General features: G+C 37.4%; 1 protein-coding gene across 5 annotated transcripts in view; it reads left to right on the top strand.

The window, feature by feature from the left end:
- STXBP4 (syntaxin binding protein 4) overlaps window positions 1-26,358 on the top strand; it is a 66,618-nt gene that overhangs the window by 4,398 nt on the left and 35,862 nt on the right. For 3 of the 5 annotated variants that reach the window (XM_050319493.1, XM_050319496.1, XM_050319497.1), the window contains exons 1-17: window positions 1,153-1,261; window positions 4,470-4,543; window positions 4,737-4,832; window positions 5,206-5,275; window positions 6,111-6,185; window positions 8,376-8,461; window positions 9,130-9,259; window positions 9,817-9,949; window positions 12,001-12,107; window positions 12,489-12,657; window positions 13,678-13,756; window positions 16,536-16,618; window positions 17,121-17,217; window positions 18,472-18,584; window positions 19,277-19,363; window positions 20,531-20,596; window positions 26,141-26,317. In XM_050319493.1, the coding sequence (XP_050175450.1) occupies window positions 1,194-1,261; window positions 4,470-4,543; window positions 4,737-4,832; window positions 5,206-5,275; window positions 6,111-6,185; window positions 8,376-8,461; window positions 9,130-9,259; window positions 9,817-9,949; window positions 12,001-12,107; window positions 12,489-12,657; window positions 13,678-13,756; window positions 16,536-16,618; window positions 17,121-17,217; window positions 18,472-18,584; window positions 19,277-19,363; window positions 20,531-20,596; window positions 26,141-26,317 (1,710 nt within the window). In that variant the 5' untranslated portion in view covers window positions 1,153-1,193. Of the gene's footprint in view, window positions 1-1,152; window positions 1,262-4,469; window positions 4,544-4,736; window positions 4,833-5,205; window positions 5,276-6,110; window positions 6,186-8,375; window positions 8,462-9,129; window positions 9,260-9,816; window positions 9,950-12,000; window positions 12,108-12,488; window positions 12,658-13,677; window positions 13,757-16,535; window positions 16,619-17,120; window positions 17,218-18,471; window positions 18,585-19,276; window positions 19,364-20,530; window positions 20,597-26,140; window positions 26,318-26,358 lie in introns of those variants that run through there. The other 2 variants (XM_050319495.1, XM_050319494.1) reach the window with 1 other exon arrangement.

Genomic DNA, 26,358 nt, shown 5'->3' with positions numbered 1-26,358 from the left:
TGAACCCCTCCGCCCCTTTGGTGGCTCTGCAGGCTCAGGGGACTGGCCCTATCTGAACACTGTACAGCTGGTTGTCTGTAAGCAAAGGGATCCTTTCTCCAGAACGATTAAGTGCTAATGAAACCACAGTCACTGCAGCTTTAAAAAAAAAAAAAAGATGCCTGAGAGATAAGCGAGTGCATTCCTGGCATAGCTGAGCCCTCCTGCTGCACAGCTCCAGACCTGACAGATGCTGTCTGATCACAGGGGCACTCCTTGCCACAGAGGATTCACCTTTCAGCTTAAAGCCCTCAGTGAATGCAGGATATTTGGGTTTCATTTTAAACTGCAGTCTTTTTATAATATTTTAGAAAAAGGGGGAGTAATAGGGGTCAAGTGCTCAGAACTTCTGAAAATATGTGTATCTCTGCAAGGCCAAGCCTCCTGTCAGCAGGGTCTGACCTCTGGGAGCAGGATTATCTTTTTAACTTTTTCAATTAGTTTATTCTCAGCATAAAGACATAAATTGACCAGTTTTGTTTCCTTTCACAGAAAAGCAGATGTGTCAGCTTCCCTTCCTAGAGAAAATAAAAACCCAAGTTCTGTGTTAACTTTTGACTGCTGTATATTGAAAGTCCAAAAACCAGGTTAAAGCATGACACAGGTCAATAGCATGATTGGGAATGCCAAGTAATAGCATAATGGCATTTGTTTCATTAGTGCTTTCAGTCTGCTTTGTTGGCTTTCCCTTTTGTGAGGCTGTACATAATCCAGTCTGGTAGGAAGATTGCTTTGGAAAGGTCGTGAGTTACTGCTTTTGACCTTGTTTGGAGGCAGCATAGAAATAAATTACTGGAAGAACAGGAGAAAATGAATTTATTTTAATCATGTCACTTGCCTTTGGCTGCTAGATCCAGATTCCTTAGTCACAGTGTGGTAAATTTTCTCCTTTGTATTTATCAACCTTTAAAGTTGCTGTAGATTGCCATTTCGAGCAGAGAAAAAGTAAACATTACCTCGCTAGGTGAATTAGTCCATGTGACGCAGAGGGTTTCAGAGGAGATTAAGTGGGCAGAGACGCTTGGCTGGAGCTCTGTCTTTGGGTTTTTAGTGAGCAGCAGAAATCATCCAGCTCATAACCTTTATCCAGCTGAACTGGAAGCCTGCAGAGTGTTTTGGTTGCGTTGTCTTTGTTTTTGCTGCCGGCCTGAAGAATGTCCTTACTCTCACCAGGGGCTGAAGATGAACCCGAGCGTTTTGATGGGCTCTCTCTCTTGTACTGGTATGCTGGGGGCACTGTGCTGGTCTGCTACTGGACAAAGGACAGGAAGGAACACTTAAAAGCTGTGGGCATTTCCAGCTTCTTTTCATAAGATGCCAGAGTTTATAATTTAGATTTTTGCTTAAGTGTCAAGTAATATCTGTTTTGTGAGGGGAGTGTATTATCCTGGATAAATATTTTGTTTGTGCACATAAATGACTAATGATTTCTCAGGAATAGAGACCAGAAGAATATCCTGTATGTTCTGATAAGTCCTTAGAAGATATAAAACCTAAAGCTGTTGAATTTCCTTGTGTATTCTGCTAAAAAGTAATAGAAGGAAGTTCATTTTAATTGCTTCTACTAAAGCATCTACACAAAATGATGTGCACTTAGTCTGTTAGTGTTCCAGGACTTCACTTGGAGTGTTGAGTTTAGCATTTTCTAGTCTAAGAAAGTTACAGTGCACATTCTGCTGAATTTTGCTTGTTTGTTTTGTCCATTGCCTCACATCTGCTCTGTGTGCTAAAACCTTGCTTACTTTTGCCTGACCTCGAGAAATGAGCAGCAACATCTGAGTTTTTAATTTGCATCTTTTTCTACAAAGAACATTGAAATATTTTTTGCTATTCCTGCCAAGTTGTTTAGAAGCCTATTTCCTTATTTATACTGTTGAGCATATTTCTAATGCTCTGGGGGAAGTATTCTAACACTTCATGAATATTAAATAGTGATAATATGAGGTAAATGTTAGATGGGTGCTGAATCCAAGTCTTTTTACAGTGAAACTGTTAAAGCCCTGTTTATTTTATTAGAACTCTGACAAGCAGCTTGACTCGAGGATCTGTCTCTAAGTTTTGTGGGAAGAAAAACTAACACTGGAAGTCAGCTAGATGTGATGTGCTAAACAAATTCGGGGCATTTGAAGATCCTTGTCTTTATTTTTGTATGATAAAGTAATTTTAAACTGTGTGTATTGGAGGGATTTTGTATCTAGAGCATAAAAACACCTGAGTATACTTTAAAGGTACCTGTTCAAAGGATCAGTTCTTTGTAAGTGCAGGTGGCAGCATCATGACAATTCCACTGTTTCAGAGCTACCTTATTTCTCTCCACTATTTATTGTTAGTTTGTATATCCTCTGTATCTTTGTTGTCATTTTATGTTAATTAAGATCAATCTTTTGAAAGTGTTGCCTGTTCCTTCTGGCAACGTAAATCCTTTCCTATTAATTGTGCTGTGCTTAAATTTGATCATATTTCATGGTCATTTTATATGATAGCATATAAATGGGTCCCACAATTTCTGGTGAACTCTGAACTTTAGACTTTGAGTCTGGGATTTGATCTTTTATTACTAAGAAAATGCTGTGTGAGAACTGCTGAGAGCATGGTAGAGCAAGAATCAGACCAGAAGTAGTAAAAGGCAAAAGGGAAAAACTACAATAATTGTCTGTGTTAAAGATCAGTGTAGCCTTTTTGAGTTTGCAAAGATGGATACAAGTCAGGACAGATCTGCAAAGAACATGGCTAAGGTGCTGTCTTTCAGCTTCAAAACAATTTAAATTCATGGGATAATCCAGGTGACAGTACTGGGTAGTAACACTACTAAATAAAAGCAGTTTGGTTCACTTTTAGCCTTACAAAGGGTGCCCTTGTGCCCTGCCATGTCATTGCAAGGCCATGTGCAGTTGTGTCAAATACAGCCCAAATACACTCTCTGGGTTTCATAATTTCTCTTTAACCCATGAAACAATTACCTCAAGAAATACTACAGTGAAAATGACACAGTGTTTGAAGCATAGGCCTACTTTTTGTTTCTAAATATGAATTATTGGGTCTGTTCTTATAGCCAGCCTTTCCAAAGCAAAGGCAAATTTTGCAAATGCTGGAGAAACTTGCTTTTCAGAGCAAGTGTTTATCCCTTGATAAAGAACCCTCATCCAGTTTTCTTCTACAAAACTATAAGTACTACAGATGTTCTTTAGAAGCTGGATCTCCTGCCTGGTGCTAGAATTTAAGAACATTTGGACCTTCTGGATTTCTCTTTTCCATTGCCATGGCCCAGTTAATGACATGTACCCTGGCTTTTGCAGATATGCCCAGTTTCAGGCACGGAGTTCAGGCAGTGTGCTGGATTAGGTTGTGTGGGAGGATTTGGGTCACTGTGTCCTCCACTTTGATCTTCTTTCACCCCTTGCTAATGAATTCTGGTTGTTCCATGTCACTTTAACAACACTCTCTAGAAAATACAGCTCCCTGTCTGATACAGAACAATATGTAGGTCAAAACAGAAAAACTTTAGTGGTGCTTCTGCTCTTTTCTGGAAGAGATCTGGTGAGCCTTCTCCAAAAATGGTACAGTGGCAGGACAAAAGAGCTGTGATACAACTTGCATTTTTTAAATCATAATTCATCTAAATAAAAAATAAAAACTGTTAAAGGGTAATCTGGACTTACAGGACTTCTTAACACTTTGCATTCTCAGAGTGGTGTGCTGGTCACATGTCCCATGGAACTGTAAATTTAAGTTTGAAAACTCTGCTTTTATTCTTCCTTAATTCTTTAACATGACGAATTCAAGCCTCCAAAATATTCCTCTGCCTTTAGACAGTTTCAAGTGCCACCCTGGTATTTTCTCTTGGGTTAGGAGGGTACACAGGGGACTCCAAAAAACTCCAAAAACGGCAAAAGAGTTTGGAAAGAAACTCTTCTTTACAACAGAAAAGGAAATCAATTTTGAGTGAAGAAATTAAGGGACTGTAGGGAAAATATTGTGTTCATAAATTATATGTTAGGAAATGCTTTTGTATACATTGTCTTAGCTGTGGTTTTATTTGAATATTCATCACCTGATCTAAGATGTTATGGTATGTTTTTCTTGCCTACATGCTAAGCTGGACCAGGTTGTGGGGTTTTGTTTATATTTAATCATAAACCTTTTATTATAAACGAAATGGGATTCACAGTTTCCCCTGAAATGCTTTGGGGGAAAGGGAAGTAAACTGTGTACACTTTGGAGTACCTTGTCATCTGACACTGTGTGATGAGGAGGTTGATTTTCAGTTGGGGAAGGGGTGGGCAGAGGGATCCAACAATATGAACTTGTCAGTGGAGAACACTGATTTTGGTTTGCATTGAAGTTAAAAACATGGTCACTGTAACTTCTTTTATATTAACGTAGCTCTGCCTGCATTTCTGTGATTTAATGGCTTTTATTTTGTTCCTTAGGACCATCATGGGCCCCCATGGAATCAATCGAGCCGTTCACCGCATTTCCTTTTCCGACTGTCAGAATGGATTAGGTAACTAAGATTGCACATCCTCGTGCTGCAGAGTAAACCAAAGCTTAAAAAACACCTGGTGAGCTTTTCCAGGTCACACTGTCATCACCAATAGTTTATCTGGCTTTTGGGGATTTGACTGTTAATACATTTAGCACAGGAGGTGGAATAACCAATTTCTTGCTCGTTTCTTGTTGGTTTTTTTTTTCTGCAGGAGTTAAAATTATTGGAGGTTATCGGGCACAAACAGCAGAAGATTATGGGATTTTTATAAAGAGAATTCTACCTGGAGGGGTTGCTGCTGTAGATAGTAAGTAATTTTGAATTTGTTTGTTACAAACACACTACATGTTAAAAAAAAAAAATCTCTCAAAAGAAATTTCAACTCAGTGTTAATTCCACAACTGTGAAATACAAATTCCAGTCCCACAAATGTTTGTGCTGAGTGTAAATAATACAAATAGCTAAATAACACTTATTTTCAGTGGCTATTCTGTAGTTTAGTAAGACTGATTGATAAGTCTTATCACAGTAACCCATCTTAATTAGGATCAGGAAGTCATGAAAGTCATAACATTGTTTATTGCATTAAATCACATAAAATTGAATGGAAAAGTCCTGTTTTAATGCCACATTCATTATTTTGCTGTTGATTCATGAATTACTGTTGATTTCGTTACAAGGCCGTTTGCTCACTGGTGACCTAATTTTGGATGTCAATGGAGAAAACTTGATTGGAGTAACAAATGAAAGGTAAATTTGATTAGTGAATGTTTATTAGAGCTTGGAATATCATATGCAGATTATTTTGAACATTATCAATGACTGAGGGAAAGAGCTCAACTCCCCTGAGGTCCTTGTAGTTCAACTGGCAATTAATTTATCCTATAAATCTAATTCAGCAAAACTGTTGTGGAAAAGTGAATGACTTTAAGTGTTTATAGTGCCAGAATAAACTGGTTTCTTAATGCCACAGATTACAGAATGTGTGTGAAAATAGCATTAGAACATATTAAGCTGTTAAAATATTTTGATGACTATCTGTTGGTTCAGTGCTGGTGAATGTAAATGATTCAGTGAACAGGTAATGGGACAGTGAAGGGGAAATGGTTTAGAACAATCTGGAGGTGGTTTCTGTAACTGGATCACTAGAGATCAGTGCAGCTTAGTGCTGGAGACAGAGGCTAAAAATTCAAATAGAAAATCCTGTATGTATTGCTGAGGGAAATCCTGAGCAAGGCACCACATCTGAGCAGTGGTTTTTTTGTCTGGTGTGAGCTGTTAATCCTGAAGGAGGTCCAGGAAGGTGGTGGGATGGGCCAAGGAGAGATGGGGACAAAAGGGAAGGGAAGGAGGGGTCAGTCCCAGCTTGTTGCTGTCAGCAGCACAGATGCACCACAGTCTCTCTTGCTCCACTCTCCAACACTTAGTTGGAGTTATGTTGCTGGAAAAAGCTCTTTTCTCTGTATCTGTCGGTGAAAATGATTAACTCTGCTAGGAATTTGCCCATTTTCCTGCTCTTTTAGCATTGCTCTGTACTTCTTGACAGCCCCCTGGTGTATTTATCTGGCTGTTTTCCCCCTTGTAGGGCTGTTGACATCCTGCGAACAGCGTCAGCATCTAATCACATGTCCCTGCTCGTTGCCAGAGATGAAGAAGCAAAGTAAGAGAAAAATTGTTTTAACCTCAAAACTAATAGAACTCCAGTGCTGTATTTTGGGTTGGAGGGATGGGCTGGCAGGTTTTTTTCTTTCAGATTAGATTTAATTGCAGGATTACACCCCGTGTCATGTTTTTCTGTGTGGTATTTGATGCCAGTTCATTCTGAGATCACTTGCATCAATTCAAGTAGCAAGCTCAGGCCAATTTTAAAGAGTTTAAAGAGAAGGATTTCAATGTTATCTTCCCACCTAATACCATTAAAAATTATGTGCTGTGGTAGTTTTTTTTAATACTTCTCACATTTTAAAATAACAAAAAATTAAGAATCTACATTGGAGCTGTAGAACCACAAAACTATACATTGCAAACTGGTCTTGCCTTCTGAAAAAAGTCAGGTTTAGTTATTGTTTCCCCTCAGAAATTTGCTTTTCAGTCTTTAATGAGCTTTGAATGGTTTGGATAAGTAGGTTAAACTGTTCAGTGCAACAGGTAGTCCAAAATACATCCATTATAAGGGCATTTATGTTAAATATTGCTTTAACCCCACTGTTGGAAGTTAAGCACATAAACCTATATTGGCAGAGCATCATCAGAAGCGCTGGATCCAGGTCTGTGTCCCCTTGTGACTTAAATCTCCAGAGAAAAGAGCTGTTATGTAACTATTTTTGATAATCATTGCAAGAGTATCTGCTGCTATTTGCCTTTCCTGGGATGTTCCAGTTACTGAGTAATCTCTGCATAAAGGATTTTTCTCTAAATTCCTTTAGCCTTTTGTCCGAGTTAAGCTTCCTTCTTTCTGTTTCCTTTATTTTGTGTATTTGACAGACATTTAAATCACTCTGTAGTCTCTGATCTCTCTTTTATTTTTTTTTTCAGACTGCCCAGATATATGTGAGGTCCACTCTTAATCTGCTTTTATCTAAAACACACTGGCTTAGTTCCTCTAAATTCCTTGAATAATTAAAATCCATCAGTCCTTTAACCACTCCGGGGGTAGGAGCAGTGGCCTGGGCTGGATTTGCCCCTCCATACAGTCCCTCACCCAGACACCTGTGAATTCATTTCTTAGGACTTTACATTCCTGTGCTAAAAGATTATAGATTATTTAGTACAATAAATCTTGTCTTTTTTTTTAAAAAATAATGCATCCAGTAGCTTTCAACTGCACTCCCTGGAATTACCTGGGAATTGCTCTCCCTGCAAACAGTTAATTTATTTTCTCTCTGTTTAATCCTGCAATACTAATTTGCTGATGTTTCTGACTTACATCATTCTAGATTACTTACATTTTTTAAATCAGATATCACCGAGATAATCATAGCTCAGATTATAAACTTTTTTTTTTAATTAGTCTGGATTCAATATTAGGTGAAATAAGCATTTTTGTTTTCTCTTCGATGCTTGTGATCCAAGATTTTTGTTTTCTCTTTGATGCTTGTGATCCAAGATTTACATCTTTGCCAGTTTGTTACAATATGATGGGTAACAAACAGCTTTTGCTTTTTACTAATTGTAGTATTTTCAACTATGTCCATTATTTCAACAGTGCACCTGACCAAGAATTTCTCTTTATTTCAGTGACAGATATTCCATCATGAAAAAGATAAAGCCTAAGGAGAGACAATATTTAATATATAATTATGATGAAATGGACTAAAAATTTCTGAGAAAACTAACTAGAAATTAGAATTTGCATCTGTTTTGCTCGTTACTGAGTAATTGATAAATATTTCTTCTCTTTTTTTTTGAGGTGCCACGTCTTTGTTTGCCTGTCTCTTCTGAGTTCTTGTTCAGTGTAGCTGAAATAAAAGCATTCTTTAAAAGCATGAGTATGCTGTAATCTGATTCCTTCCTAACATAAATAACTTTTTCTGAGTCTAGGTAATACCACTGTTTTATCATTTCTAATTAACTTGGATTACAAGTTTTTTGCAATCCAGGGTAAAGAGAGATCATAATTAAACTTTTTTAGCATAGCCCATTCCATTCACAGTCTGTTGCTTTTCCATCTTTATCCTGTATTACATGATCTTTTCCTTGGCTTTTCTGGACATTTGACAGGGCTTTCCTCTTTCAGTTGAGGTTGAGCTTCCTTCTCCGAGGAAGGAAAACTCCAGTACAGTGCAGGTTCCACGGGGTGCATTCAAACTAACGCCAAATCCTGACAAAGAGGATCTTTTTGTTGCCACAGGAAAGAATTCCACGACCTGATGGATAAGTATGGCTCTCACAGTGACAACAGCTCTGCAAGAAGTTCTCCAACACATCTGTTAGCTGGTGAGAGATCACTTCCAAGCCTGACATAATCCTGTAGGACAGCCAGCCTTGGGTGGAGTAGAAACTTGCACTTAAAACTCTTAATCTGGGGGGAGATCTCTTGGAGGAAGTGACTGAAAGTCAGGCAAAACACGCATGGTTACTTAGACTGTGACATTTAGAGGCTAAAAATATACCTTGAGGGCTTTGTGTGTCAGTGTCCTCAACTTTTAAACATATTACCGTCTACTTTCAGCAATTTTAATTAATGGATGACATGACAAGTATTTGGTATTTGAAGCTGAAATGTGCTGTAAGATTTCAAAGCACTAATAAAAGATCTGAGCTAGAGTCCCATAAATTCTGATCTTTGTGGAACTGCTGCCTAATTAAGATGCTTTATATAGCACAGGGGTTTATTCTTTAGGAAAGTCAGTTCAGATTTTGTTTTTTGCTCCTAGATTGGAAAAAGCTGTCATTTGCTGTATTTTAAAGTATTATTCCTGGGACCGTGGGTGACTTGCACTTCTTACTGTGTAGACTGAAACTTCCTTTTGATTGTCTGATTGCTTTATTTGTCTGTTTTCCAACATGAAAATAATCCCGCTGAACTTCCATGAGCTGAAATTTTGTGCTTTTTCCCCAATGTGTATTTTATTTCTTTTTTGTCACCGTTTCTTTTCTTGAAGCAAAATCTATAGAGAGCCTTTCTTCTGGGTCATCCTCAAGGTCACAGAGTCCTCAGTTGCCTCCAAAGGAAAATACCACCACCAGCAGCAGAAATAATTCTGTGCCAGCACCATCCCCAAAGCTTGCAAAGTAATTTCCAAAACTGACTGTCACTGTCTTGTGTGAGCTGCAGGAAATGCTGTATTTGGCTGGTCAGGAGAATTTGGGTTGAGCACTAAGTGTTAAACTTTTGTTTTATTTTTTTAATTTTTAATCCTGTAACTTATAATGCCATGGATATTGCAGACTTTCAGTTTTAATAAGTTATTTTCCTGTTTATTTGTCATTTACATGGTAGAGGTTGATTAATCAGGTTGACTTTTGATCTGTCTCCTGAAGAATTAATGCTTCTGGTTTATGTCCAGGTGATTTCATAAGCCTTGGAGATTTATCTATATATATATATAGATAACAGAAGATTTTAACTTTGTAATATAATGTATCAATTTTTTTGTAATTGTCAGAAGTAACACCTGAAGTTGCTGATTTCGTAGTAATTTGTCACTGTAATATTTGAACATTGAGACTATGTCCACTCTTTCTATTTGTTGCTGTAATATGTATTTGCAAAATAAGATAAAGATAATATGATGTTTCAATCTCTGTTGAGTTCTATGAAGTAATTCTACCTTTCTTTCTCTTTGTAGGGATAGTGCATTTCAGATCATCTCTGTTTGCAAAGGAACAAGCCTGGGTTTGAATATTGTGGGAGGAATTAACAGAAATGAAGGGCCTTTGGTATATATTCAAGAAATTATCCCTGGTGGAGATTGTCATAAGGTAAAGACCTTTTCTCCCTTCAGACACCTGTATTTTTGCCTTCATTTAGTACCTACTTCAGTATGTTATATATACAGTCATATTTTAAATACAAAATGTGTTTGTGTTTCTCCTTGCTTTGTCTTCAAACAGAATTATCTCACTGCACTGCAGCAGGGTTGCATGGTAATGAAAATTATTCATAAATCGATTTGAGGTAAATCTTATTCCCCAGTTTATGTATGAGAAGGTACAAAGTCAACTTCTGTAAGAGGTTGCATGGTGGAAGGTAAATAGGAAGGATGGGACAGAGCTACAAATTGCATCTCTTTGGTCATTCTTGGACATTCTAAAAATCATGTTTCCCTGAGGCTTTATTTAGATGAATCCTTGCAGTTGGAAATCATTGTGTAGGCAAATTAAAAGGCAATACTATGAAACTGCAGATTAATAAAATGTATGAATCAGTTCTGATCACTCTTGCATTATGTAAATCAGGAGGACTTGTCAGTTTAAAAAGTAAATAAATACTGTAACTATCTGGTTTAAGTAAACAGTACTGTTTATCCAAGAATCTCCTTTGGCATCCTGAGTTATTATGATTATTTTGAAGTGTAGATAACCAGCTTTTGCCTCTGGCCAAGCAAAAGGGTACAAGCTGATTTCACAAACAATGAGTTTTGTCCCCAAACAGTCTACAACTATTTGTTACTGAACTTTTGTAGGCTAAGTTTAATCCTAAAAGATCAAGTAAAGGAAAACATTCAGTGTTTCTCAAAGACCTCTTTTAGTGCATAAATGTTAATCATTCTCCTTTTGTTTCTCCTATTTTGTTGTGGCTTCTAAAACATTTCTTTCTCATTGCAAACATGTCATTGAAAGCCTGTCACACATAATCAACAGGCCGAGACATCAATTTTCAGTGAGTTCCAATATTAGCAATGATAGAGGTAATTTCCCAATCTTGGTTATCCCGTTTGGGAAGCTGAAGCAGAAAACGTGTTTTAAACCTCTGCCACATGAGGGCACCGTTGAAATGGATATTCTTTATAATAGACTGGATGAAAGCAAAGTAAAAGATCTACAGCTTTTTTCTTTAGTCAAAACCAAAACACTAAGGGAAAAAATAAATGTAATAAAGTGCTATCATAGGTTTGAGATGACACAGCTAAAATTGTGGTATGTGGGTATTAAATAGGTATAATTATACTGGTCTTGAAAAGGTATTTTTCTTATTTCCCGTGTATCATCTGTGCACAGTTTGTTTCACCTGGTGATTAATTTCTTAAGAGCTGAGGAACAGAGACGTGTAATTGGATGTTTATTACAGTTGACAAATGTCATAACAAACTCTGGCACTATAGGTGGGTTACATGAAATTCCAACTGAATTGTTGAGGCCTCTTATAAAATGTGAGTAAAGAAAGCTTTTTCTTAGTGAGAAGTCTAGCCTAGCATGTTTAAAGTCTTATAGTCTCTCAGACAGAAATGTGATGTGTTCTTGTGTTGGTAGAGCATTTGCAATTAATTTAACAGAAGCACAAAGCTGACAGTGTTATTTCTGTCATGGTTTTGCCTGGTGAATTCCTAACAGACTGATCTAGTTTTCTCATTAACTTAAGATGGCCAGTGAGTGCCTGATGAGTCCCATGTATTGCTGTGAACATTTGGGTTTGAAATACAAATGAATCGAGCTCACAGCTGAATTAATTATTAAAGAAGCTTCCTAAAATCAGATGGGCTGGTGCTTCTTGCTGGAAAAATCTGTGGTTCCTTTGCGTGGGTTTTTTTTTAACAGAATATGTATGTGGGTCCAAATTTCTTCTTTAGACAATATCTGGGGTGTGTTCTGTCTAATGAAGTTTTTCTAATGACTGCAGTGATGGTGATTAATGCTCATTTGATCTGTTTATTCCTGGGAGATTGTCAGGCAGAATGCACAGCTGCTCTTGGTATTTCTTGTCTCAGCAGATCCAGAGGAATATGTGAAAGTGCTGTGATTTTACAGTTCTTTCTGTAGTGTTAGCAATTCATATGGAAATAGTGGGGTTGGTTTTTTATTTGTTCTCTTAGGATGGACGACTGAAGCCTGGAGATCAACTTGTGTCCATCAACAAGGAGTCCATGATTGGTGTCTCCTATGAAGAGGCAAAAAGTATAATCAACAGAACAAAGATGAGGTATCTGCTACTGTCAAACAGCTAACCCTCCAAAATGGTTTATTATGTGATGTTTATGATCAGATTAATCTGAAATGAATTGACTTTAGAGGAAACACAGGCATATTAATTTTTTTAATATTCAATTGCAATATTATTTCATAGAAAAGACTGAGATGCACCTTTTAGACCTGCAAAATTGTGATACTTGAATGCTTTCAAAAATAAAAAATCAAAAGGGAACCCAAACCCAAAGCCTTTTTAATGATGGGGAATAGAACAACATTTTAGGAAAAGATTTAATAAAATCACACAGTGTTTGGAAACTTGTAATTTTTTTCAGAAGTAACATATAATCTTAGAAACAGTATAGCATATAATTTGTTGAAACTTTAATTTTAGGTTGGAAAACTTCTGGGAGATAGCTTTTATTAGGCAAAAAAATACTCCCAGTTATCCAGAGAATCTGCAACGTCCTTTCAGCCTCTTAACATCTTCTGTGGCATATGGAGAGCAACAGGCTCTTCCATCTCCTAATGGGAAGCTTGTTTCAACATTCACTCCAGATGCTGTGAGTACACTTATTACTCCTCTTAGAATAAAAGTGAGCAAATGGTTGTTTTTTCCTAATTTTGAGTTTCCATTTTAGTAAGAAAATGGCTATTTTTCTGCACAATATTAAGTCTTTGGAATATCAAAAGTTTTGCAAAACTCATGTTTTGTAACAGGAGATTAAACCACACTGATGAGAGGAATAAGACTATTAGTTGACTTGGGGTAAGAAAACAAATCAAATAAAATAAACATTAACTGTGTTTTTAGATACAAAGTTCTCCCTAATGTTTCCCTAGGTCGTAAAGTTTTGGAGTTTGATATCTGTAGTTATATATTTCAGAGATAAAATACTCTCTGTTTACTACAAGTATGTGAACAGGACAATCTCACAAGTTACACTTGCTCTGTGATGATGAGATTTTTGCTTTAAAAAATTCCTAGAAGAATGTGGGCTTTTTCCCCTTTCAGCTCAACAACAATTGTTGTTTTAATTCATACAGCTCACCTTAAAGAAGTAAATTTGTAAAACAAATAATGTTGACCATAAGAAAGATGATTTTAAAACTATCATTTTAATTTTTGAAAGAACTTCTTCAGTTTATCTTACTTTTAACGCTAAATAAAATATTGCCTTGGAACAAGAATGAATAAAATGTTCCGTGTCAAACACAAAGACAGAGCAGGTGATTCTCAATTCTTCTTCTGTTTGTACTTAAAATTCTTGCCCATTTTTCTCTCCTGTTAGGGATATAAATATTGAAACAGGTTGCCTAGAGAGACTGTGTTATCTTAATCTGTGGAGATATTCAAAACCCAAGGTTTTGAAGAGGCCCTGATCTGAGTTTTTCCAATGCCATTCCCTCTCACCACCAGCACCCCCTCCATGCCTTCCATTGTTGCTTTGATCCATCCAGCCCTTTTTAGTCCCCCTGGTCTTCCTTCCTGTCCTTCTCTTTTTACATCAATGTGTATCTCTAGTTTGGCTTGTGATCTGCTTTAGGAATGGTGTATCATGACTTTTGATTTTCTTTCATAGATGGAAACTGGAGTCAAGATGGGAGAGCAACCTCCAATTACGCCTCTAGACAACAGTCCTGCTGATGTGTCTGCCACGGGTAAGTGCTGATTTCATTCCCTGCCACCCTTTTTTTTTTCCTTTGATAACTGTCTTGCAGCACACAGTACATGGTGAGACTCAGCAGTCTTTAAAAAAAGGGAATATTTTTATAGTCCTAAAGAAAGGACTGAGATCGATGGATTTTTAGGAGCTTCTGTCAAGTATAACTTACATTGTCTTGAACAAACAGCTGAAACCAAACAAAAACGAGTGATCACAACATTTGCTGTACAGCAGTAATGATAATAGACTCAGGAGAAACCAGATAATGAAGACTCACATATAGATCAAGATTAGGTTGCCATGGAAACTGTGCTTTCTTGATTTGATGAAATTCTGTGGATGTATGCTGCTTGCATGGGGTTTTTTGTTTAAATCAGGGCAGCATATTGGAGGGATAGGAACAACATGCAGACCTCTAACAGCCTTGCAATTCATGACAAATAGAATGTATATGTTAATACTGGAGGGTCACGACATTTGAACAAAGACAAGAGTCACTTGGATCATCTCTCTAAATATCTATTTTGAGAACCAACACTTCAGGAAAAACAGAGTTTGTGGAATTTGGTCAGAACCAGATAACTGGGCTTAACAGTTGTAACTCCTCTGGGAAACAAATATGTGTTGTGTTTAGAAACAGTGAAAATGCAGGAGTCTGACCCAATAATGAGAGTCCCCATTGACACAGTGACAGAACTGACTCTTCTGTATTTCTGTGTGAAGATCTGAACTGTATCCTTTTCCTTCAGGTAGCAGCAATTAAGCATAACCTGAGCTCCTCAGCTTGGTGTCTAATGTACTGAGAAGAGGAAGAACAAACATACAGGGTCTGATTAATTCCAGAGGTTTCTCCACTGATGTTACTTAAATTATACCTGCATTTATTATAGCCCCTATTAGATATTCAGATTTAAAATGAAACACTTCCTATAGTGCAAATCTGACCAGTTGTCTCCCTTCCTTGAAGGGTGAGCTGAATGAATGTGAACTTTTGGAATGGGGAAGATTGTAGTATTGAATATACCTGGAGATTAATGATCACACAGAATTTCATACTGACCATGACAAACACCTCAACTAAATGAAAGAAACAAGACAAAAGGCTGGTTTTTTTAATATATTCAGGATATGAGACTCTTGGTTAATATAATGCAATACCCAGGAGCTTTATTGTTTAAGGAGACCAAGAAGGCCACAGTTTCTTAACACATCTGAATAACGTGGGTAGTGGAGTGGAAAGGACAAACACTTGCAGCTCCAGTTTGTGCTGTTGCTTATGTTTCATTTTCTTCTTATTTAATGGCACATCCTTTGTCAAAGCTGCCACTTCTTTCATGCTGCCTTTTATCAAGGATAACCTTTGAAAGATAACCTTGAAAAAAATTAAAGTATCTCTTAGAGGTATTTTTTCTTTTTATGCTTTATGGAAAAATCAGCGTAGTTTTGAGAAGTTTTTTGCACAAACCCGTACGAGAGGCTTTTTCATTCTGAGCTCAAAGGAAGTGTGCCAATTCCACCGAGGTTTAGCCCACTGTCTTCAGAATTTAATATAGCATGTGAGAGGTGTTAGTGTCAGAGATTTTCAAGATGTTTTGGTTTATGCTTTTGGCATATAAAGAGAATGTAAACCACTTTGAGCTTGGAAACAGATATACTGTGAAACTAAAAAAATTTAAGAAAAAAATAGAATTCTCTGCAATTCCTTCTGTTCCCATAGAGAGAATCTCAAGCTGCAAAATCCTTCGATTTTTAAATGCTGGGTTTGGTTTTGGTACCTCTCTAATCCATTAATGAAACGATGGATTAAGATCTAAATTAGATTTATAAATAATGAATGCAAGCAATGAATTTTTTCTTTGTTCATACATCTAAAATCCAAAGAAATAGGTAGTTCACTGCTCCTTCTGCCTCCTGTCTGTGAGCAAAGGCTGCCAAAGGTGGTTGTGATCTACCCACAGGTGTGTCTGAAACATGACAAAGCTGTGACTGTGTTTCTCAAGTTCCACTAAAACTCAGCATGCACACACAAAAAAGAATAATAATAATAAAAAAAGGCAATTATTCTGAAGTCCTGCATAGGGGCTGCTTGGTGCTGCTGCCTTCTGCTCCCTTCCTCAGCCTCATGCTTTGTGTGTGTTGGAAATACAGTAGGTGCACCACAAGTTATTAATGCAGCTGGCTAAAATCATGGAAACTTGGAGAAGGGGCTGGTGGCCTGATGGGTGGGAGCTCTTGGAAAAGAGTTCCTGAGGAGCCTGGGAAATTCAGTCTAAGCTCCCTCCACACAGCCCTTAGTTGGCAACAGGTGTCGTTCCCTGTCTTTCCACGGTGTTTTCTGGATCACTCCATATGCCTTGGGGAGCTGTCAGCTGTGATGAGGGTGTGTCTTGGAGGTCTCTCTTGGAATTCACAAGTGTGTTTCCCCTTCTGTTTTCCTGAGTATCTGTGTATCTCTGAGAGAAGAGAAAATACCACCAGTATAAGCCATATACTTGATGGATCACTCAGTTATTCCTGGTTTCTTTCTGCCAATTTGCTACTTGTCACTTTTTTATACCAAAAAAAAAAATTAGTGTAGGTGATTGATACCCGTAATTTTTGTTTATTACAACTATGTCCTTTGAAAAAATAAAAGTCAGTCTAAGTGTTAACATGTCTTTTTAGCAAGTGGGTATTTAGCTGGCATCCACTTGACAAGCAGAGCTTCAGAACAAATTTTTTCAAAGCAATAGTTACAACTAGATCGTTATTAATTAATTTTTTTTTCCTCTTAGTTATTGCCCCCAGCCAGAATGATGATTATGAGCCTCAAGGAAGGAACTCGACTATTCGTCTCAAAACAGAAAAGCTGGAGAGGGTAAATACTTAACAATCTTTTGAGTTTTCCTTCCTCCCCCTCCTGATGCAGGTGAAACATCTGGATGATATTTCTAGGCTGACAAACTTTGAAGGTGTAAATTACAACACAAAATTTTCCATTTGAGTAGTTCTTTCATGTTGCAGGGCAATGCTTCATTTTATATATTGGGCAAATTACTGTTTTTATTAATCTAATTACTGATTAACTCTGCTGGGAATCCGAACATCCCTCAGGATTTTTAAGGCAGTTATTAAGGACAAAGGGTTTTGCTTATTACACTCATCTGTATTCAAGGTTAAATAATATCTGTACATCTCTCAATTAGAAGGAAAAGTCACAGAGTGGCTCTGGAATAAAAGTGTTGTCAATGAGAGTGTACCAGGATACAAAGGCTCTTTGAAGTATAGCTCTTTAATTACTCCCCCATGTCCCTGCAGTCATTATCCCTAGTCCTTTCTTTTTTTTTTTTTTTTCTCCAAAATAAGTTTTTTCCTTCCAGGCATTGAATTATCTTGGGATTCAGCTCACAGATGAACAGCAGCAAGCCCTCAGGCAGCAACTTCAGAAAGATTCTAAAGGAACAGTGTCTTTTGGAGGTAATAATTTGTTAATTACTATGGAAAAGAATGAAAAGTAGGAGTACAGAAATGATAGATAATAACCATTAATATATTTTCTGTCAGTATTGAGTTGCTGCTGCAAATAAAATGATAGTTTGAGGCAAGAACCTTATTCTACTGTATAAAAATAAGCTCGAAACTCTGAAACTAAGTATTGGGAAAGCAAATCACAAATTTATCTAATTAGGAGCAGCCCTGGGAAAGTTTTATTTTGTGCTCACAAATTCCTAAATTTTTTTGCCTTGACGATAGGGAGCTGTAATTGTTCCAGAAATTACTTGGGAAAGTATTGATGCTTAAAGAGACTGCTTGAAGTGACTAAACTGATGGATTTTTTAACTTCAGTTTGTGAGAAGCAAGAACATTTCAGCTACTGCACATAGAAAGAGATTTGCATGGAGACATCACAATTCTTCTGGCTAAACCTAATTCTGATGGGAGTGAGTTGCTGCTGTTGGTTATGACAATTTTGGTTGGTGACACTGACAATTTAAAAATATTTTTCAAAAGCTGTGAGACATGAAAGTTCTGATGCTAAAACTGATGGAAATTTCACTTTTCCTAAAGTTTATGAAGAACAGCATCAAAAACTAGTGTGTGAAAAGTAATATTTTATACTTAACCGTCCAAAAAGACACTGGATTTTCAAGTATCTCATCAAGAAAGATCCTGGATCTTCCATCAGATTTTATGTGGAATAAACTAACTGACCTTGATATTTCCACTTTTCTGTCATATTGTAGCAGGTATTTTTTTAATCTATTCCTAATGAATGGTCCTCCAAGCCATGTTGATTGTGAGTGATGCAGTGTTTGTGTTTAGAACTTTCAATCTGGCCAACATCAATTTTCCCAGGTCTCTACCAGGGGTTTAAAGGACCTGCAGAGGAAACCACGAGCATGAAATTTTTCCATCTCTAACCAGGCACTTGGAAGGTGAACTTTCACACCACCTTTGTTTTCTTTTGTCCTTCACAACTTAATTTTGAGGGTGTTTCTTCCCAAGACGTGTTTTGGACATTTTTATATTTACCAGCTTTACCAAAAGTTTCTCTTCAGAGAGATGTGCCTGATGTTCATATTTTCCCTCAGAAAGCTTACACAGGGCAAATGCTGCATTTATTAAAGACTGGCTGTTCATTGTGATATTTGGAGGTATTTGCATTTAGTGATGCTGCTGCTAGACCTGAACTTATGGGCTACAGCAACAAAATGTGAACTGTTTTTTCAGATTTCATTGAAGTGTCAAGGAATCTGTTCTCTGTGCAGTCAGATACAGCAGATGATGGCCACAAACCCGTAACGTTTGGGGTCAGTGAAGTTTCCAGCTTACAGGATTCACAGGTAAAATATGTGCTTGAACAGTGTTTTAACTGCTGGGAGGAGATTATTGGAGTGAATTATTTGTGAAATTACTTCACATCTTGGGCAGATGTTTAAAACAGCTCCATGTGCCGGGGTTCTTTAAGGTAACCCAGTTTCTGTGAAGCTTTATTAAGCAGCCTAATTTGCAGAGAGCAATTAATATAATTATGTTGTGGTTTGTTATAAGCCTGGACAACAGGGATTTACTGAGGTTTCTTAATGGAATTCGTGTTGCTACAACCTGTGTGAATGATAAACAATTACTGGGCCCAGTGATTTGAGCTACTGCTACAGTGAAAATCATTTTATTCTAGAGCTGACTTTTAAAAAGAGCATTTTTATAGATACTAAAATAAAGACATACTATAATAAATGGACAGTATTCAGTAGATCCGGGGATAAAGTAATGAAGAAAATGGGCTATTGATGTTTTCTTGATACTTTAAAAAATACTTTTATTAATCCACTTTAACAGTAAAAATAATTGTTCCTTGGGAAGATATAAGTTGTTCAAAATTTTCTTAAACATTTTTAGCATTTTCAGAGCTTTAAATTATTGGAAAATTAAGATTTTCCTCTAATTTTATTAACAAGACCTCTTAATATAAGATGTTAAAGATTATGGAAGCTACAGTTAGAAATACTTTCTAACCTTATGTATTTAAATACAGTTTGTAACCTGTAATTCTTTGGAGGATGAAGTGGAAAGACTTAAGAAAGAAAGAAATGAAGCTTTAAAAGAAATGAGTAAATTAAAGGTAACCATTTTTATTTGCTTTAAATTATTCAAGAGACTAATCTTTTTCTTGGACTGTATGTAGTAATTTACTGTTCTCCTTTGGAATTTTATGTGGAATTTGTCATGATTAAGTAAAAAAGGCAGAGCAAACGGCCCTAATACATTTGAAGATTGCACATTTTTTAATCTGATCCACAGAGAAATGAAACTAAGCAGACATTCCACAAAAGTGAATGTGGAGAAGTGAGTGATTTGCAAGGCAGTTTTATTTAGAAATGTGTGATCTTAGTGACTGCCGAGTCTGAGCGAGTGCTGATACTTTTGAAAGAAATCAGAACTGGGGGATAAATTAATCATGTTCCAAAGTAATACATATTTTCACAGACTTCACAAAATTCCTAAAACCTAAAGCAACAAATGTATTTATTGTTTCTTAATACCCTGGGTTACAACCACAACCCTATGGTCTTGAATTGCTTTATTAACATACCAAAAGATACAAAATGTTGTATTCAGCATATGTAGCTTTTGTTCTTGGACAGGAAAATTGATCTGAGGATATAGACAATTATACAAATTCCCTCCTGGTCCAAAAAAAAAAATCTTTCTTGCTACAAATTACGAAAACATTGGGTTGATATGGCCAAAAGTCTGTGCTTTGTTCTGTGCACAAGGATTCTTCTTCTGAAAGCTTTGTACTGAAATGAAAGAACCCAATTTACATTGAGTGTTGAAGCAGTGAATACTTAAATCATGAGTCCCTAAATTGCTAACGTTGAAAACTGACAATGATTAATCTGCAATAGCCTCATTTCTTACACTCTTTTCCCACTTATCCCAGAAATGTTCAGTAAATAATCCTCAAATGCCCAAGCACCCTAACCAGTATCACTGAACTCACTGAAGAGCTGGCTTTTAGAGGGGGAAATTTGGGGTTGTCACAGGTTTTATAAAAGCTGTTGATTATTTATTATTCCCACCAGAACTTTTTTAATATGTGTGTTTCTGATTATACAGCACTGTTAACAGACATGGTAGTTGTACAGAAGGCAGAACATACATGGATAGAATTTAAGTATTGCTCCCTGTAGTTTTGAAGGAGCTAATTGGGTTTTAGGACTAAAAACTCTTCTCTTCTAGACTGAATTATTAATTATTTCCTCTTTTATTTTTTTTTTTTTAACAGGAAGAATTGTCTGAATCTGTGAATGCACAGAAACAGTTAACAGAGCAGCTACAAGCAGTCAAGCAAGTATGTTGAAGTGTCTTAAAATTATAATTATTTTTTTATTTTTTTAACTGTTTTCTTGTGGAAGGGAGAAGGGAACACTTCTTTGTGTCTCGATGCTCATATAGACTATGCTTTCACACTGATTTCAACACAGAGTGGTTCTTTTGTTGCTACAAATCTTTTGATTAGATGTGGAGAGTATTAATCCTTCAGTTTTTAGAGCAGTAATTGTAGAATTGAGGCAGGAACCCTAAGACAACCTGGATCAGTGAAGATGGATAATGAGGTAGAAGGGATTTTGCTGTTCTTAGGCAACAGTGTCCCTAATTTACAGTCCTAACATTAACTACTTTGTATGGCAGCCAGAGTCTTCAGCATGAAAAAACAGACACACTTGACAATGCTACCTGACATTTACCAGGAAAAGAAATGGTGGTAAGGATTTTGTGAGGAATGTCTTGTTTCTGTCTCCAAATATATCTGTAATCATGAGGGAAGGAATCACAGTTTCTTACAAAATTCAGCCTTCTTGTGTCTCTTAAAGGAAATTTTCAATTGCATGTAAGTCTTATGTCATTTATAGTCTGGATTTAAACCTGAGTAACTTTCCTGTTGCCTGATTCTCCTGAACATCCTGTCAGCTCATTTCCTCTAATGAGCTGCCTGCCCTTCTTCTCTCCTGTACTGTTACAAATAGCCACCTATAGGGAATATCTGCTCCATCAGATGTCGTGTAAAAATGCAAGATACAGTTTAAAAAGTCTTTCTAGGTACTGCTGTATTCTGTATTTTTGCTTGTATATGTAGATTTGCTGAGCACCTTCATTATTACCTTTTGCTCCTTGAATATTAGGGAGCTGCCTGAAAGCTCGTTCCAACAGTGGCACTGTGGGACAGCAGGGAAATAAACTGGATTATCTTCTGGATAAAATGTAACTGGCAGTGTGTTCCAACAATGCATTTCACGTTTCCATTCGCTAATGGGTGTTCAGACCAGAGCAGATGTTCAGCCTATTAGTCTAGACTAAAGCTATTAGAAAGTGCAAAGCCCAGTGCAAACCTGCTCTTACTGGGAAGGCAGAGCTGGACCAGGCGGCTCTGAGAGGGTGTTTTAAGCACCAGCAATGCCCCTTTGCCACCACTCGAGGTCCTCGCACTTTTATTTTTCTCAGGTACTGTTCCTGTGGTGGGCAAGTTCAGCTTTGCCGTGCAAACCTCCCGGAGATAAATACTGATCCTCTAGTGAGCCTTGAAAAGGTTCCACATAGTGAAGTGAAACGGAAATAATAAATTATGTGTAATTACAGCACTACAAGTGGGCTTTTAATGGAAATTTTAGTTCTGTTTATGCTTGGTGCATTTTCAATTGTTTTATATATATCTATATTATTATATATATTTCTGTCGTTTGGAACGAATATTAACAGTGCAATTCATAGTGATACAAAGGTTTAAAAAAACAGGCTACTTAGGTTACAAGTTTCCATTTAACTTGTGATGCCTGCAAGCTCGTGAAATGAGTTAATGAGGACGTTACTGAGCCCTAACGGCCTGATTAAAAGCAACAAACAACCAAAGTAAACAAACCCCCAATTTAAGTATGTGCTTAAGGCCTTCTGAATTCAGGGTCATTTAAACATTTTTTTTAAATCACTGCTCCTCTGGAAAAACCCAAGGTTTTATAGGCTACCAGTCATATATGGGAGTATCTTTTGTGGTATTTTTGCTGTCTACTAATTGTGAATTGCAGAGATTACAGCTTAATTAAGACAGGGGTACAAATATTCTGGTTAATGAACATGTTTTGTTAGTACCAGTTCATTAAACAGTGTTTGAATCAGTACCTAACAGGAGGGATGAGCTCTTAGGATTAGAATTATTGCTAAATTTGAAATGAGGTAGTAATTATTTTCTAATACTGATGTGTGACAACTAAAATACGTGAATTGATATTTTTTAATTTGAAATTGGGGTGAAATTGGCACAAAACACAGAGAGGTGCTTTTGAGCCCCTGAAGTCTTGTCAACAGCATGAATGTAGACTCTGTAATGTCTTTTGTCGTCCTGGAGGAGTTTGACTGTATCCTGTGCTGCCTGAAAGTCCTGGGTCATATCAACCTGAATGATCTCTTCTGTACTGCAGCTTTTTCCATAGCTATTGTCAGCTGAAGCACCTCAGCTAAACTTAGTAAATGAGAAAGGTTGTAAAGATGCTGTTTGTGATATCCCAAACTGCTGGACTCATTGTTCATAGGGCTGAGATTTGCTGTTCTATTCATTTTATCGAAGGGGAAAAGAGGGGCTTTGAATGGCTGCTCTTTTTGTAATTTATTTCACCCTGCCTGAAAGAAGTATTTGGTTTATTTTCATCTCATTAACTTTTCAGCATACAGTGTTTGTAAAATTAATGACTAAATATAATCAAATTGCAACTAGAATTTTCACATCGTTTAAAAGAATATTTTAGTTCCAGTGTTTGTGGTGGCTGGAGTATTACATGGATAAAACCTTCTCTAGACACTTAGATTTATCCAAGGCAGAAATAGAACCTGGCACAGGAAGAAAACTGTACCTTGAAACTTTGCAAGGGTTTGGTTTCTCTCCTCCAACTTTCAGTTTCTTATTGGTTGAAGTGGCTTTGTACCAGATCAGGAAAAATGGTCCCAACAGGCATTTATATAAATGCAATATTAGCAGCTGCAGATCCTTTTTCTGCTGTGTCTTAGAATCACAGAATGGCTTGGGTTGGAAGGAGCCTTAAAGACCATCTTGTTCCACCCCCTGCCGTGGGCAGGGACATCTTCCACGAGACCAGGTTGTTCAGAACCCCTTCCAACCTGGCCTGGAACACTTCTGGCACACAACAGTTGAGTGGGACAGGAGCAAACATTGCTGAATTGTGGTGTTACCCATCTGTTCTTCACTGCTGGGGGCCCCTTACCTGCACAGAACCCCCAGTGCCAGCTCCAGTAACGAGAGGACAAGGAAACCTGGTGGTATCCTTTCCCTCTGTGCCTCCCTGCTCCAGAAAACAGCTCTGGTTTGTCAGAAAATTTTACTAATTCAGTTGTAGTGTGTGTAATTGTTTCATTGTAATGTAAGAAGCCATTGTTTGTTAATTATTCCTTTAGGTCTCTCACTGTTGAAATCTGGTCATACTCAGTCTGCTATTACAGAGAAATTAATATTCAACAACTGAGTTTCTGAAAAAAAACAATGGAGGAGTAAAGGCAATTCTGGATTATAGGAGATTAAACCTTTATCTCAAGGAGGTCTTATTTCAAAACTAAGACCTCCCTTTTCATTATAGCAATTTTCCCTTCACTTTCCTGGTGTCAGTTTATTTAAATAATTCCTGTGTGGGGGTTTTTAAGATGCCACCCTTTGTCAAGGCTTTGTATTCATTTATATTAGTCAAACTTAACATCAGAGCATCTTTTCCCTTTTGTCTCCAAGAGGGTTTTTTAACCACCTCCAACCTGTTTCTGAAGGATAGCTTTGTTGCTGAAGGCTCACAACTCTGTATCAGCAGGGCCCAGCTCTTCTTACTCTCCAGTCATATTGTTTCTTAGAGTGGCAAAAAAGTGCCCTCTACAGAGGCAGTAATTTTGACCTCTGCTTGTATAGATTCATAACTTCTAAGAAGTCCCTGTGCTCTCTGAATTGTTTCTAGGAAAAAGAACTGCTTTGAGCAGCTTTAAGGAGGGGTGGATTTGTTCTAGTGTGCTTTCAGTAATGACCCTTGCGCTGCTCGTAGCGCTGCAAGCAGACAACTGTGAAACCAAGTCACCAAATACACAGGCAGACATGGAGCAATAACCTTTGGAATAGCCTGTGTCTCCAGGTGGAGGTGAATAAGTGTAGAAGAGGCTCATTTCATGCTTTAGGCTTTCAAAAGGAAAAAAAAAAATTCATTCTACCTGCTGTCAAATTAAAGGTCATTTAAACAGATCTCTTATTGCTTGTGCTCTGTAACAGAAACCTTGAAATTATACACCACAAATGTCACCTGTATTCACTGCTGATGCTGCTGTTCTACATGTGGGATCACCTCTACTTCTGTATTTTCTAAGAGGCTGGGGTGCACAGTGGTATTTTATGGCAGACCCTTGCAAATATGAGGAAAATTATGTCCTGTATTTATGTCACTGAGATGAGCTGACCTATGGCCTGAACTATATTGCTCATTCAGGCTAACAGCGTGCAGGTCAAAAGTCATCTGGAGCTGAGATTAGTAGATCATTTTACAGAAGAAACATTATGACAAAGTACAGGAAAACATGACTTGAAGGACAGATTGCACAGAGCAAAACCTTCTACGTTAGGAAAGAATTAAATCTGCATTTGTAAGCTTGACTGACCTCTCCAGACATTTCTATTATGGCACCTCTTAAATATTATATGCCATTCCTTCCACAAAAATAGGAGATTTGGTCATTTAGGTTTTTCAGAAACAGTGACCCTCTTCCCCCACCTGTTTTCCCTCTAGTTCCATTCCCAACCAGGATATAGTTATAATAATAAGATATAATAGGTGGACTAGAAATAGGATATTCACCTAAGTGTCCTTAACTGAGGAATTTGTACAAAAAAGCCTCTGTGCGTTTGTGTGTTTAAAGCTTGGAACATTAATTCTTCAGAAAATTGATATAAAGTTACTTTTCTCACAGATTAATTAAAAGCTAAGGGGGAAAAAAGGTTTATTGGTTTTGGTGCCAGTGAGCCTGTATGTCTACATTTTTTATGAGCAGTTTGTTTGTTTTATTCCTAGTGTATAAACTCATCTGTTGTCCAGACCTTTAGTCTGACTTTCTAAATTTACAAATCAAAATTAACTTGAATTAATATTCAGACGTGAAATGAGCTGAGTAGTATCTTTCTCAAAATGAGATTTTGCATTTAAGGATTACGTTAGCTGCATTAAAAGCTAACAGTTTCTGCTTTTCTGTTTTCCATACATTACTTATATATACATTTTATTTTACACTCTTCTGTGATAATACAAGATAAAGATATAGGAGCAGGAACAAGGCAGAAAAATAAATTTTAAAAAAGCAAATGATTTTGAGAATACTTGAATTAAGAGTCCATCTCTATGATGTGTGAGCTCTGACTGGAGTGGAAAACCAAGGATATGCCTGGGTGATATACACCTTGGAGGATACTCACTGGAGTGTGAATTCAGGCAATAATAATAATAAAAGGAAGTAATATCTCAGTAAGGTACTTTTTTAGTATGGAAGTGAGGGGGCAGATGAACAGCACCTGGTGCATTTCTATAAAACCTTTCATTCCGTTCCATTTACAGTAATTATAACTCTCATTATTTAATTTATCAGGCAAATTCTGTCTCAGTAAATACGTGGGTTTAGCTCGCACGTCCCTTCACTTAAAAACTATCAACTGAACCATCCAAGCGTAAACGCTGACAGGTAGCCCTGACATCAACCGCGGCGCTTGTGAGTTCAGCCTGTTCTTCTTTGTGAGCTGGGGTTGTAACTGTTCAATGGAGCTGTAACTGTTCAGTGGAGCTGTAACCCTTCAGTGGGACTGTGTAACCTGCAGGAAGCCAAGGCAGCCGTGGAGGAGACCAGAGCCCTGCGCAGCCGGATCCATCTCGCCGAGGCCGCCCAGAGGCAGGCGCGGGGCATGGAGATGGACTATGAAGAAGTGATTCGCCTGCTGGAGGCTGAAATTGGAGAGCTGAAGGCTCAGCTCGCCGATCACTCCGGCCAAAATAAAGTAAGCAAAGCCGTCGCCTGTCATGGTTGCCATGGTTTCCT

This window comes from Myiozetetes cayanensis, unplaced genomic scaffold (genome assembly GCF_022539395.1).
Source record: "Myiozetetes cayanensis isolate MyiCay16 unplaced genomic scaffold, myiCay2020 scf22, whole genome shotgun sequence".
NCBI lineage: Eukaryota > Metazoa > Chordata > Aves > Passeriformes > Tyrannidae > Myiozetetes > Myiozetetes cayanensis.
The sequence above is the reverse complement of the archived record's forward strand: the minus strand, read 5'-3'. Positions and strand labels throughout refer to the sequence as shown.